This window comes from Paroedura picta, chromosome 16 (genome assembly GCF_049243985.1).
Source record: "Paroedura picta isolate Pp20150507F chromosome 16, Ppicta_v3.0, whole genome shotgun sequence".
NCBI lineage: Eukaryota > Metazoa > Chordata > Lepidosauria > Squamata > Gekkonidae > Paroedura > Paroedura picta.
The window spans coordinates 17,921,720-17,936,146 of NC_135384.1; the positions used below are offsets into that span (position 1 = coordinate 17,921,720).

At 44.3% G+C, this 14,427-nt stretch overlaps 1 protein-coding gene across 8 annotated transcripts in view; it reads left to right on the forward strand.

The window, feature by feature from the left end:
- The window catches only part of TSKS (testis specific serine kinase substrate), a 31,638-nt gene that overhangs the window by 2,845 nt on the left and 14,366 nt on the right, over positions 1–14,427 (forward strand). For 5 of the 8 annotated variants that reach the window (XM_077314887.1, XM_077314893.1, XM_077314889.1 and 2 more), the window contains exons 2-6: positions 538–772; positions 2,129–2,227; positions 4,523–4,606; positions 5,943–6,026; positions 12,376–12,459. In XM_077314887.1, the coding sequence (XP_077171002.1) occupies positions 538–772; positions 2,129–2,227; positions 4,523–4,606; positions 5,943–6,026; positions 12,376–12,459 (586 nt within the window). The remainder of the gene's footprint in view (positions 1–537; positions 773–2,128; positions 2,228–4,522; positions 4,607–5,942; positions 6,027–12,375; positions 12,460–14,427) is intronic. The other 3 variants (XM_077314888.1, XM_077314891.1, XM_077314892.1) reach the window with 2 other exon arrangements.

The window sequence follows — 14,427 nt, forward strand, 5'->3', positions numbered from 1 at the left end:
ATTTTGGGAGATATCCAGCTGCTACTGGGGGTATGGCAACCCTAGGTATTGGAGATCCAGGAATGCCCAGTTCAGTTTGCAAACCTGTTTCCATGATACTGTATTTCTATGTAATTTCGGGCATTAAAACTTCTAAAAGCTTTTTAAAACTCCTGTTGACTATGTGGGGTAGGACTATATGCATTCAGAGCCACATATCACATGTCTGTACCAGACCCAGAGAAACTATACTTGAGCTCTGATAGCCAAGAGGAAAGGCCCTTTTTATTTGACATAATGGGCTGTAATTCACAAAAGTTGCTGCCACAATAAGAACCCAGATTAAAATCCCCTCAGTCATATGAAATCTTGGACCAGGAACTGTAATTTTTTTTAACCTACCTCTCCGGGGGCTTTTTGGAGATAAAGTGCAGGATGGGAGAACCACAGATGCAGCCATGTTCTCCCTAGAAGATGGTCAGGATTGACCTGTAGTAGGCAGAGAGATAAGGGACCTCATTCTGTTCTTGTTGCTAATGGCCTATTTTCTCTTCTCAGGGTCGAACCTCACTTGACTAGCGAAAGCCCCAACCTCAACTTGAAGCGGTCCTCTGCCTGCACCAATGTTTCACTTCTGAACCTAACCGATGGGGAGCATGAAGATTCCACCACCGAGAGCAAGCCCTCAGATGATGGCGGTTCCCCAGAGGGGGCAGCGGGGGAAAGAAAGGACCCCCCACTCCCTGTCAAGGCAACATGGTCTGAAGATGATTATGATACTCCCATCCAACAGGTGAGTGTAACTTGCAAATATATACACATGCTGACATTCTTGTCAACAGAACATTTGACCCTAATATGGCATTCTAAGAACCACCAAAAACTCTCCCTCCTCAAGTAGAAAATGCAAACAGGAGTCTGGAGGCATCTTAAAAACTAACCAGATTTATTCCAGCATACACTGGAATTTATTTGAGCAGCACTGGCTTTTTTGAAGTGAATCAGACTCATGAAGTGAGCTCTGACTGAGGAAATCTTACACTGGAATACATCTTTTGAGGTGCCACTGAACTCCAGTTTATTTTTGCTGCCCCAATCTAATGGGGTTACCTCTCTGGAATTATCATCAGGCAAAGATCCTAACAAGAGCCTGGCCTGATCATCATATATTTTAAATCTGTGTCACTAACTTCAAGATGTTCCCCTGCTAGTGATCACAGAAACTAGACTAATATTGTTGATTCCTCATTCTCCTCAGGATTTTACTCCTGCCATGGCTTTGGGATGTCTGCTCTATGGCTGTGGATGACACAGAAAGAACATAAGGGATTAGCCTCTTGTGGGGTGGGCATGCAGGCTACAGGATCACATTACATGGAGGCTGTACAGTTTCGGCTCCATCATCAACGCTGGCTTCCTGCAGCCTTTCAGGAAACATTCTAATGATGTTCTATGAGTGCCTGGCATCTTGTAGCAGCCTTCAAGAGCCAGGACGTGTATCCTATGGTTCTGTGTCCTTTTATTTATGAATTTATTTCCAACCCTAAGCTTTCGGAAGATGGAATTAGTGGCTATCAGAAACTCAATTAGAATGGCTACTTTAAGAAGGCAGCAAAACAAGACCCCCCTATAATTTGCATCGTTTGTATGCCTTGAATTTTGCAGAATTTCATTTGCATAATGCATTTAAAAACACATTTAGCTTCTCTTCTCTTCTCTCTTTCTTTTTGCTACAATAATGGAATGGCATATCTCCTAACTACCCAACATACTTCCCCCTAAAAAGTTTCCCTCATTTAGAAGTATTTATTTGATCCCCATTTAGGATTATCAACCTCAAGGTTGGACCTGGAGATCTACCGTGTTTACACGTGGTCTCCAGAGATCAATTTCCCTAGAGAAAATGGCTGCTTGGGAGGATAGACTCTATAGCCTGTTAAAGGTCCCTCTCTTTCCCAAACTCTACTCTCGCAAGGTTTCATCCTCCAAATCTCCAGGAATTTTGTAAAGCAGAGGTGGCAACCCTTTCCCATTCCTACCACCATCATTTTAAAGTCCATGGGTTGAGAGACTTGCCCAGAAGGTGTGGAGAAGGCAGGAGCAATTGGACTATTCACCTGACCCACCCCCCTCTTGCCCTCTCCTCCAGCAGGAAGTGAGCAATAGCGGCCTCTTGCGAGCCAAGGACTCCATCACCAGCCTCAAGGAGAGGACGTCCAAGGTCAACCGCCATGTTCAGAACCTGCAGGTCTGGAGACTGTCACCATCCTACCATCCGTTCCAACATTCGATACATGGCCAAGCGTCTAGAAATAAATCCCTCTCCCCAATCCTTATGAGCCTGTAGGCACCACTTATAGAAAACTGAATGGACACCAGAGAGAGTACTGATGACTATCATGCACCCATGGAGACCACACTGAGGGATCCTGGTCTAGTCTGTGCCCTGAGCCTAGTTCGTGTGGGCGTGAGCTAGACTTGGTTCTTAGTTACTTGGGGGGTGGGGGGGGGAGATTGTTTTGGTTTCTTTGTTCCTTGCAGGGTGCCATTTTTTTTTAGTGATAGCAGCCTCTCCCCCAATTAGAATGACATTTGAAAGACTCTTTCCCCTGATATTCCTGTAACATGTAAATGTAACAGTTACTGCCACAAGGGATATTTAAACTTAATGGTTCTTGTGTGGGGTCGGATTTGATTGTTTTGATTAGGGACATGTGGTTAAACTGCACATATTTCAGAAATGTTTGCATATGTTGACTGTAGTTAGATTTGCTTGGTTTTCTACAGATGATTTTAATCTTCTTTTGATGGATATGGTGAAAAATTAACAAGCTTCAGTCAAGCTGCTTCACCACATCCACCAGCTCTTGCCTGTTGGTCAGTATTAAGTATGGCTGAGCCCCTCGTAGGTTCTTCCACCATTTGATAAAGGAAATTGTCAGCCAGGCAGGTCAGAAAGTTGCCCCACTCAGGACACAAACAGAGTTTGTTTCCCAGCACACATCGGGGAAATTGAAGTCACCCATGATGAAAAGGTCCTGTTGTCTGGATAGCCTATGGATTGCTGGTTGCTTCATTAATCATTAAAATAGAATTAAGACACATTTGGATATTGGATTCAATATCTTTTTAAGGAGTATTGTATAAATATTATACTGTATACAGATTTTGATAGCCTGGGACAGGTTCTCTCTTTTTTCTGTTATTACATTTATTCAGAACCATCCGTTTTTTCGTGTTCTAGTAGGATAGCCTATCAGGCTGCTTAAGGAGGGCAGCATCCAGATCTTCACCCTGGTTAGGTGGTCTGTAGTAGATGCCAACCATTAAACTATTTGTTTTTCCCTCCCTTATCTTCACCCAGATAATTTCCAATGAAGCGTCACTCTCCTCCTCTAGTATCTCTTGACACGCAAACTCTCTTCTCACATATAGTGCCACTCCAACTCCTCTTCAACCTTTTATGGAGGAATGGGAAGGCGACTGTAAGCCGCTTTGAGCCTCCTTCGGGTAGGGAAAAGCGGCATTTAAGAACAAACTCTTCTTTCTCTTCTTCTTTTGAACAACTTATTTCCATCCACTACTACACTCCAGTCATGCTTTGGGCATTGGTATATAGGCTCCTAAAGCCTCTTACCCTTTGTTGTATTTGAGCCATCCTTCTTAGGCGGGCTATCAGTATTTGCTGTCTTACATTAGAATCCCTATGTTGGACATCTTCCCATTGTGACCAGTTTAAAGCTCTCCTGATGAATCTCTCCAGGTTCATGTCAAACACATTCTTTCCCAAAGTGTATAAATCCTGTGCTAGCAGGCCTTCTTCTAGAAAACCTATCCCGTGGTCCCAGAACCCAAATCCTGCCTGCCGGCACCACAAACGCAAAAAGTGATTTAGATCCATTACCTTCAGCTCCCGACTCATTCCTCCTCCCGTGACAGGCAGGATCAAAGATAAAACAACTTGTGCCCCCATCCAATTCAGCTGCCTCCCAAGATCTTTGTAGTCCTTGTGTTGATGGTCATGTCGTTCGTTTCCACATGGACCATCACAAACATGAAGTTTCAGATCAGGAAAATAATGTTGCAAGCCTAGGGTTTAGGGTTGCCAGGTCCAGGTTGGGAAATACCGGGAGACTTTTGGAGTGGTTTTGGGGAGGGACCTCATTTTAATATAATGCCATAGAGTCCACCTTCCCTCCAAAGCAGCCATTTTCTCCCAGGGAACAGATCTCTGTTGTAATTCCAGCATCCAGGCCCCATCTTGAATTTGGTAACACTAGATAAGCTCCTCCCCCCATCCTGTGCCATGCACTGCTGCAGCCCCAACCTGAATCTGGCCCTCAGACACCCGAGAATTCGTTTTCAAGCAGGAAACTCCCAGCACACATTCAGTTGACAGCTCACACAATTGACACAAGGATACATGAATAACATAGTTAGGAGGGATGTTTGACTGGGGCAAAATGGCCATCTCTTGATGTTAGCTTTCATTTGAGAACGGTTGCCCTCTCATCCACTCTCCTCCTGCTCTTCCTGTGCGCAGAGTGAGTACACGGCACTGTGCGAAAACCTGGAGCGGCGCAGGCAGGAAGCGGAAGACCTCGAGGAGTACTGCACTCAGCTCAAGGTGAGTGAGATGGAAGTGTGGTCCGTATCAAGAGAAGTCCAGAAGATGAGCTGCCCACAATCTGTCACGTAATGCCACTTGCAGTGTAATTTTGTTTTTCATTTTCCTGTTCTTTTGTGGATGCATTGATCTTGGAAGTCAGAAGTAGTTTTTTAATGGGGATTACCATGTTAGCATATCTGCCAGATCTCTCATTTTTATTGATTATCCCTTCTTACAGAAATCTCGCAGCAACTTCTCAGTCCGTGGTCCTTACATCCATCCTACCCCACCTATACTCTCAGCTATCCTATCCTTTCTATACGTTCACAATCCCAAGTGCTTCCAGTTTGAACACGTGGCCTGTTCAGAGGAAGAGAGGCCGATCACCCGTGAATCCTAACCTCTCCGCACTTTATTGTTGTGGCCAGCTTCACCTTCACGCTCCCACTCCCTAAAAGGTTCTTCCTAGTTATAATACTTTGGCCACTTTAATGCTATCACATCCCAATTTCCTTCAGATTTTGTGCTGCAGCTGCTCTTTTTACTGAGAGAAAAGCCATCATTCATTTTAAGAACTTCTGAGAAGCAAATCACCTTTTCAGCCACTGAAGAAAATGTCACACAATGACCTTCATATTTTTCTGTTATTTTCAGAGGATACAGAGGCTGCAGGAACTTATACCCAAGACCACATGTCATTTAGCTATGCACCCAAACTATACTAGCACCTTCATCCTTTCTTGTCCCTCACAGACCCAGAGGAGTGCTATAGTATACCACCTCTGTTTGAAATCTGGATGCAATTGCCAAAAATTGGCTGTGATTCAATGGCACTTTAGACACACACAATTAGTTGCCAGGGATAGAGTGATTCAGATTGGAGCTGCAGTACACAGAAAGGTGGTTAATCCTCCCACCCCTTCAACTGTGTGCCATTTTCCCAATTTAAATCTTACTGCACTCTCCAGCTGTGATTTGCAACAGATGGTAGAAATTGTAGGTGCTAGAACAGGCTAACTGCAAAGGATGTTTGACTAGGAGAGGGTGGCCAGCTCTGGGCTGGAAAATACCTGGAGACTTTGGGAGTAGAGCCAGGAGTGGGTGGGATTTGGGGCAGGGAGGGACCTCAGTGGTATACAATGTTATGGAGTTCACCCTGCAAAGCAGCCATTTTCTCCAGGGGAACTAATCTCTTTAGTCCAGATACTACGTGTATGTAATTCTGGAGGATCCCCAGGCCCCACCTGGGGACTGGCATTCCTAGACTAGGGCAAAATGGGTGGTTCTTCATGTTTGCTTTCCTTTGGATAAGCTGTCCTTTCAGCCGTTTCCCTTCTGTTCTCTCTGCATGTAGAGTGAGTGCTCAGTGCTGTGTGAAAACCTGGACAGGCGCAGACAGGAGGCCAAAGACCTGGAGGAATACTGCACTCAGCTCAAGGTGAGCATCAAAGGTGCCTTAACTAGTCTGAGCCAAGTTCAGGGGGTGAGCGGCCCACAGCCTGTCATGTAAAGTCAGCTTCCATGGAGCTCCCACTCAGGCACAGATCTGGCCCGTACCAATTTATCTGCACTGCATTGGTGTTCCCAGTGTAGGCATGAAATTCATTCATGGCATGAGAGATTAAGGACCTTCTCTTCTACCTTGAATTAGGTTCTCTTCCAATTTTGTTTTCTGTGTAGATTGGTTTCTATGTCATTGTCTCATTTCCTATACAGTGCTTCTCCATCAGTGCACTTTTATCCTCCTTAGTCATTGCTTTCCTGCAATCAAGGGCAAGCAGAAGTGAAGCCAGAGCTATACACGGCATTGAATACTGTGCAGTGATGATGTTAGCCATTCAGTTGAGTCCGACTCTTAGCGATCCTGTGGTTCAACTGCCACCATGATTTCTGATCTTGCACCACTTCTTTCAGTTGTATAATGTTCTGGCCGGTGTCCATTTTGATCATATCTAACCACCGCATTCTTTGTCCTAACGTAATTGCTTTCTCCATTGAGTTGGATTGCATGATACGGCCAAAGTAAGTGGGGCGGAGTTTATGATTTTGCCTACCAGTGATATATCAGGCTTTATGTGCTATAGTATTTCCTTGTTCATGACTTTTGCCATCAATGGAACCCACAGAAGCCTTCTCCAACACCAGGGTTGAAACAAATCAATCGTTTTCTTGTCTGGTTTTCACAATTATTGAATATATGACAGAGCTAACTAATCTACATTTGGTAGTCAGGCTTATGTCCTTACTCTTCCATGTCTGGTTCAAGCTCATCATTGCTGAGCACCCCAGACGTTTTATTTCCATACTGCAATCACCAATCTCATCAATTTGTAATCCGAGAAAAATGAAATCTCGAATGCACTCAATCTCTTCACCATCAATTGTTATTATGACATGTCTTTTTTTTTTTGCAGTGGTCATTATTTTTGTCTTTTTAGTGTTTAAGAAAAGGCCAAATTTCATGCTTCCTTCATTGACCTTTGTGATCAACTGCTCTAAGCCTTCTGTAGTTTATGGTAGGAGGGTAGTGTCATCAGCATACCAAAGATTATTGATATTTCTTCCTCCAATCTTAATTCCAATGTTTGATTCTTGGTGTTCAATCTCTCTCATAACGATCTCAGCATACAAGTTAAACAGGAAGCGGGAAAGAATACAACCTTGGCGTACACCTTTCTCTGTTTTGAACCAATCCGTGTCACCAAATTATGTATGTACAATGGCTTCTTGGTTTGCATAAAGCGACTGTATCAGTTTGATCAAATACACTGGCACTCCCAAATTTTGCAGGGCATCCCACAATTTGTTGTGATCTACACAATCAAAAACTTTCTTGCAGTCAATAAAGCAGATGTAGACATCCTTCTGATATTTCCGTGACTTTTCCAAAATGCAACACAAATTTGCTATGTGGTCATGAGTGCCATGCCCCCATCGAAAGCCAGCTTGAACGTCTGGTAAGTCCCTTTCAATAGTTGTTGCTATGCACTGTTGTATGATTTTAAGAAATGAGGGCTGTTGTTCAGTAATTGGAACAGTTTTTTGAGTAACCCTTTTTTGGTAATGGGATGAACACTGATCATTTCTACTCCTCTGGCCAGTTATTAGTTTCCCGGATTTTCTGGCACAAAGCTGTAATGATTTTGATTGGTACACATCTCAACAATTCCATGGGAATTGATGTCAATGCCTGGGGTCTTGTTGTTTGGCCATTGACTAAAGGTTTGTTCAGCTTCCTTCTCAAGCATGGCCAGTTCAAGTTCTGTTTCTGTTTCTATTTCTTTTTCATTTTGAAGTGAGTGAACTTCTGTTCTGCATGCATATAGTTCTTCTGTATATTCCCATCACCTGTTCTTGATGTTCTCTGGGTCAGTCAGTTTCTTCCCCTGTTTATCTTTAATAATGCTTTTGTGAGCAGCAAATGGCATTCAGAACCTCTTTACTTGTGCAAAAGCCTTTCTAATGTGTCCCTTAGTCTTCTTCTAACTGCTTGCATTTCTGATTCTAGTAAGCTTTATTGTCTATTCTTGCTGCCCTTTGAAAATCCACATTTAATTTTCTTGCTTCCTCTCTTTTGCCTGCAGCTTTTGCTGCTTTTCTATATTCAGCTATTTCATTTGAGAGCCATTTTGATCTTTTTTCTGGCTTCTTGTGTGGTATATGTTTACTCCTGTTTCAACAGTTGATGGAATTTCCTGCCACAGTTCAACAGGCATCTTCTTGAAATCAATAGTTGAAACCAATAGTTGAAATCAATTTTTCACTTCCATTGCATAAGTGAGTGGAATTTTATGTACAGCAAACTTCCTTAACCCTGATGTCTTCTTGATGTTGTGGAGTTTTGTTTTGATTTTAGCCTGGATATGTTTCAACACCAAGAACTGAAATGACCATCTTCGGCTGCATAAGATATAATTGATTTTATTTTGGTGTAGTCTATTTGGTGATGTCCGAGTGTAAAGCTGATGTTTATGCTGTTTGAACCAAGTGTTCATGATGCAAAACTGATTTTCATGACAGAATTATGCCAGATGATCACCTGCATCATTCCTTTCTCCAAGTCCAAAGTTGCCAGTAATGCCTTTCTCTACCTATGTGCCAATTTATGCACTAAAGTTATCTATTATATAAATGACATCCTTCTTGGGTACTTGTTTTGTCTTGTTTTGTCATGCAAGTGTCTTGAATGGCGATATAGAAGTCTTCAACATCTGCCTCTATTGCATCAGTTGTCAAACTGTATACTTGGACAGCTGTGATATTCACTGGCCTGACACAAATTCAGATTGTCATGATTCAGTCAAAAAGCTTTCCGCAGCTCGAGATATTCGCTAATGCCAAGGAGATCAATATTCAACCTGACCATCTTTTGACAATTTCCAATTTTCCTTGAGTCAGTCCTCTAACATTCCAAGTTGCTATTTGGTGCACCTTCGTAAAACACAGACCCTTTGGTAACATCAGCACTTGGAGTTCCAGCTGGATTTGCCCCAGGCTTGTCATAATCCAGGGCTACTTCATCAGTAACATAAATAAAGCCCGACTGGGGCAGTGGGAGGAGTTGGAACACAATGCCAACCTGATTGGCTGTCCATCTAATGAACAGCCAATCAGGTAGACTGTCCCACCCCTGGCCACATCCCCCTCCAACTTCTTCCATGTGGAAGAAGTGCCAGCCTGTTCTACTGGACTTACTGCAAAAGGTAAGCCAGCCAGCAAGCAGGAGCTGGGAGGGAAGGGGGAGGGTTTGGGACTGCAAGCCCCATGGGGGAGGGGGAGGCAGCCCCCACCAGTTCTCGCCTCCACCCCAAGCAGCCCCACTATGGCTTTACCAGGCCTTAGTGGGGCAGTCCAGGTTGGGGGGGAAGGAGCAAGTCCCCACCAGCACTCATCCCCGCCCCAAGCAGCCCACCATGGCCTTGCTTGGCCTCAATGGAGATGTCCAGGTTGGGGGGGAATGTATGGAGGAAGCCTTCACCAGCACTTGCCCCTGCCCTGAGCAGCCCCGCCGTGGCCTCACCAGGCCTTAATGGGGCTGCTTGGGTTAGGGGAGAGCCCCTACCAGCAGTTGGCACCACCCCAAGCAGCCCTGCCATGGCCTTGCCAGTAGGGTTCTGTGAGGCAGTGTTCGAATCGGTGTCTGAACTATCCAAATTGGAGTTCCAAATCTCTGTGTGTGCACAGAGTTATGTACCGGTGCCCGCACCCCCAACTGTGCAGCGCTGGCTGCGTCAGCCTGGAACGGCCAATTTGGATGCCTCCGTGCACAACCCTACTTGCCAGGCCTCTATGGGGCTGCCTGGGTCAGGGGGGAAGGAGGGAGGGAGCTCCTGCCAGCACTTGCCAGAACCTCGAGCAGCCCCGCCATGGCCTCACCCAGGTTAGGGGGAGGGAGCTCCTGCCAGTGCTTGCTCCTGCCCCAAGCAGCCCTGCTGCAGCCTCACCAGGCCTTGGCAAGCCTGCCCAGGTGGGTGTGGGAAGGCTAGCGGTCCATTTTATTTTTTCTACAACGGGCTTTTTTGCTAGTTTTGTATATTTCATGTTTTATGTGCCACAACAATACTTTGTCTCATGTTTCATATTTACCAGCCCATACTACCTGTTTGTAGTACTATATTGTTATACCGTTATATTGTGCTGTTATTTTGGTTACAATTATTAGTTATCAGTTATATATGTTACAGACTGTTTTATGTATTGTTCTCTGTTATGATGTAAACCGCCCTGAGCCTCCGGGGAGGGCGGTATATAAGTATGATAAATAAATAAATAAATAAATAAATAAATAAATAAATAAATAAATATTCCCTTCCAGAGGAGGAAGCAGCAGCTGCAGCAACTCCAGAAACATATATAATTACATTTATAAAAGTGTCAGATGAATGTATTCATTTAGATATTTGTAACTTGCTTTTCTCCCTAATGGGCGAAAGGCTTGCCATAAAGATGCTTACAGCATAGTTCTGTCCTCCATGCTTTTGACCTCACAGTTTGGTGTAGTGGTGAAGAGTGCGGACTTCTGGCGCCAGATTCGATTCTGCACTCCCCCGCATGCAGCCAGGTGGGCGATCTTGTGCTCCCCAGGGCGCTGATAAAGCTGTTCTGACCGTGTCTGTTGTGGGGAGAGGAAAGGGAAGGTGACTGTAAGCCGCTTTGAGACTCCTTCAGGTAGAGAAAAGTGGCATATTAGAACCAACTTCTACTTCTTCTACAGCTAGGCAGATTAGTCTGTGGGATAACAACTGGCCCAAGATCACCTAAAAAGCAGAGTGAGGATTTGAAGCTGGATCTCCCAGATCCTAGTCCAGCAACAGCAAATGCCTACTGCCTGCTCTGATAATTGTTGACTGCCAAAATTGCATATCAGCTCAAAGGCGTCTCCTTTTGAATTGCAAATTAAGTAATAATTTAAAGGCAAGAGGGGTGGACTCATAATGAATTTGAATATTACAAGCAGGGGAAATTAGCATGAGGAACTTATTACATCTGAATATCAAGACTTGAAGCTTATAAATAAAGGGCTTATCATGCACATTTCCCTTGTTCGGATCCAATGGCATCTTTAAGACTAACATTTTTATTCAAGGTATGATAAAACTGGCCCACTTTTGCTTTGCAGACCCAGTTCCGTCTTTGCCCATCCCCTCTTCTGGCTGGGTGCCAATTCCAGGGGGATGTCCATGTTCACATTTGTTTCTCCCCTCACAATCATCCTGTGAGGCTCAGAGACAATAACTCTCCCCTGAGGCAGGGGGTTTGGAAGTGGGGGAGGGTGTTTTTTTCATTGCCAGGGTAGGATGAGCTATTTTACTGGGGTTTAATTGTGGGATTTTAAATGTGCAACTCACCACAAGGCAGATTGGCTAGGAGTTGCGGGCTATAAATCAAAGGAATACATGAATAAATAAAACAAGCAACTGGCCCAAATTTACCATAAATCTTGAACCTGGCTCTCCCTAGGCCTCTAATCACTGAGGTTGCCAGCTCTGGGCTGGGAAATACCTGGAGACTCTGGGGGTGGAGCCTGGAGTGGGCGGGATTTGGGACAGGAAGGGACCTCAGAGGAGTATAATGCTATGGAGTCCACCCTCCACAATAGCCGTTTTCTCCAGCAGAACTGATCTCTGTTGCCTGGAGATGAGCTACAGGGGATCCCCAGGTCCCACCATGGGATTGGCATCCCTAAACTACACCACATTGACTGACTGTTATCTGTTATCAACTGAGATTTGTAAGCTGCCTCAACAACTCAGATCAGCTTCTGGGTCATAATTAAGTAACCCACTTGCTTTTGCTGCACATTGATTAGTATCAATTATATTGTTACAATATCTATCCTGTTTTTATTCCAGTGCAGAGCAGTGGGTGGGTAAGAGTGTTGGCGGCATGGCCAAATCTTTTCAATCTACAGACTTCAGTAGAAATATCCCCGTCGGAGCTGAATGTTGGAGTGACGGCCCTGTGTGTGAATTGGTAAGGAGTGGGCTGAGACAGGCAAAGGTTGTTTGTGCCGGTTGCTATGGATGCAGAAGAGCCACCCGAGGCCTGGCGCAAATAGAACCTGCCCACCTCCTGCTTCAATTACATCCCATGATACTTGAAAACTGACGTGCCATGAAAAAATGAAAAATCAGAAGAACGTGAAAAACAAAGAGTTTTTCAAGTGATTTTTGTGGGGGTGGAATCTAGGTGATTCAATGAAAACAAATAACTTCCTTCCCTTCCATTTATTCCATTTTATTTTGCTGGCTGGCCACTAATTCCCCCTTCCATTTTTGTCCCTATAGGAGAGGTGCCGAAAAGTCACAAAATCTGTAGAGGATGCTGAAGTTAAGACCAGCTTGCTCAAGAAAAATTCTGTGCTGCTGGAGGTGAGAGAGGAGAGTGTCTGGGACCGGAATGGAATGTGGGAGTGGGGCTGCTTTCTTAGAGGCTGTTGTTTGTTTTGTCAATTTCTGTCAATTTCTGTCAATTTCTGACCCTTCCTCTAAGGAGCTCAGGGGTGTGCCCATTGTTCCCTCCCCTCAGAACAGCCTCATGAGGTAGGTTCCCCTGAGAGAGCATGACTGGCCCATGATCATCCAGCAAGCTTCCATGGCAGAATGGGGATTTGAATCTGGATCTCCCCATATCCTGTTCTGACACCCTAACCACTACACCCCACTGGTGTCACCACCATGCCTCCTGAAATACACAATATCTCTTCCAAGAGTCATGTGAATGCCCAGTGATCCTCCAAAATGGGTAGTGTAACCGGAGTCTGCTGATAGGCATAATCAGCATTTCACAATTGGGCGGGCCTGTGTTCCAGATATCTCTATGTTGAAGAATGTTTTAAAACTTTAGGATGCTTAGGGATGCTTAGGGCTGATCCTGCGTTGAGCAGGAGGTTGGACTAGATGGCCTGTATGGCCCCTTCCAACTCTATGATTCTAGGATTCTAAACCAAGTTGCATTGTAAAATAAAAAACAAAAGGGTTTTTTTGACATTTTCTGTTGGAAAATGAGATGGTGTTGTTGGAATCCCTATAGCTAAGAACACAAGGTCTTTTTCTCGTCAGCCTCTTAGCATGCCTCCAATCCCTGCCTCTCTGCTTGGACCGATGCAGTTAATTTGTTTAGTTCCCAACAAAAGCCTTCTTCACTCAATTCCAGTTCTGCTGCTGTTCTAAAATCATATTGTGGATAGTGTGCCAATGGAATACAGCTTTGTCCAAACAGTTTATTCCAGACACTTAAAGAACAATGATATAATCTAAAAAGAGAGCTCACAGTATGTTCCTTAGTTACAGAAAGAAACCAACATTCCTCCAGGTTTTGCAAGCAAAATGCCGGATGTGCTTGAGCAAATCCGGTAGTGCTCAGATGTTAAACCTGTTCTTCAATCACCGTTTCAGGCATACTGGTATTTTAAAGTGTCACATAAATCCATTAATTCATCACCTTATTGATTAAGAATATTAAGTACAAGATTGCTGCAGGGTTTGGGGGTATGGTAAAAACACAGATGCTCCTCCATCAGTGTCACAGCCAGGTTCTACTCTAACCTTCCAGCTTCACTTTGTTCAAACTTTCACCCTGGAACGAACCAGGATTGTAGTGAAACCCCTTCTGTCCCTGCCTCCCTGCTCTGGACAGGTTACATTTGCTTTCTCCTGAAATTTAGATTTTGTGGTACAGTAAAAGAAAGTGAGGATTTGATAGGTGCCAACTGCATGTTGAGAAATTCCTGCGGGTGAAGCCTGGGGGTGGGGGGCTTGCAGAGGGGATGTTTCTCAGTGCCACAGAGCGCCCTCCAAAGCAGCCATTTTCCCTCAGAGGACTGATCTCAGTGGCCTGGAAATCAGTTGGAATTCCCAGAGATCGCCAAACCACACCTGAGGGCTGTACAGTGTTTTGAGAGCCAACTTCGTCACATGGCCCTGCCTTGTAATACCTGTACTGCAAGCATAATATGTATAAAGACTGATTCAAATGAGTAGCCATGTTGGTCTGAAGTAGCACAATAAAAACAGAGTCCAGGAGCACCTTTAAGACCAACAAAGATTTATTCAAGGCGTGAGCTTTCAAGTGCAAGCACTCTTCGTCAGACTAAGAACTGACCATCATAACAGTAGGAATATATAAGCAAAAGTTAATTCTGTTGACACAGTTTACTAATGTAAACTTGAATAAATCTTTGTTGGTCTTAAAGGTGCTACTGGACTCTGATTTTATTATGTTGATTCTTGTTAACTGTATGGGCCTTTTCGCACGGGGATCTTTGTTGCAAATTGTTTGCGGAATGAAAAATCGCCATTTAAAATAGTGGAATTCGTTGTTATGCATACCTGCCTTTG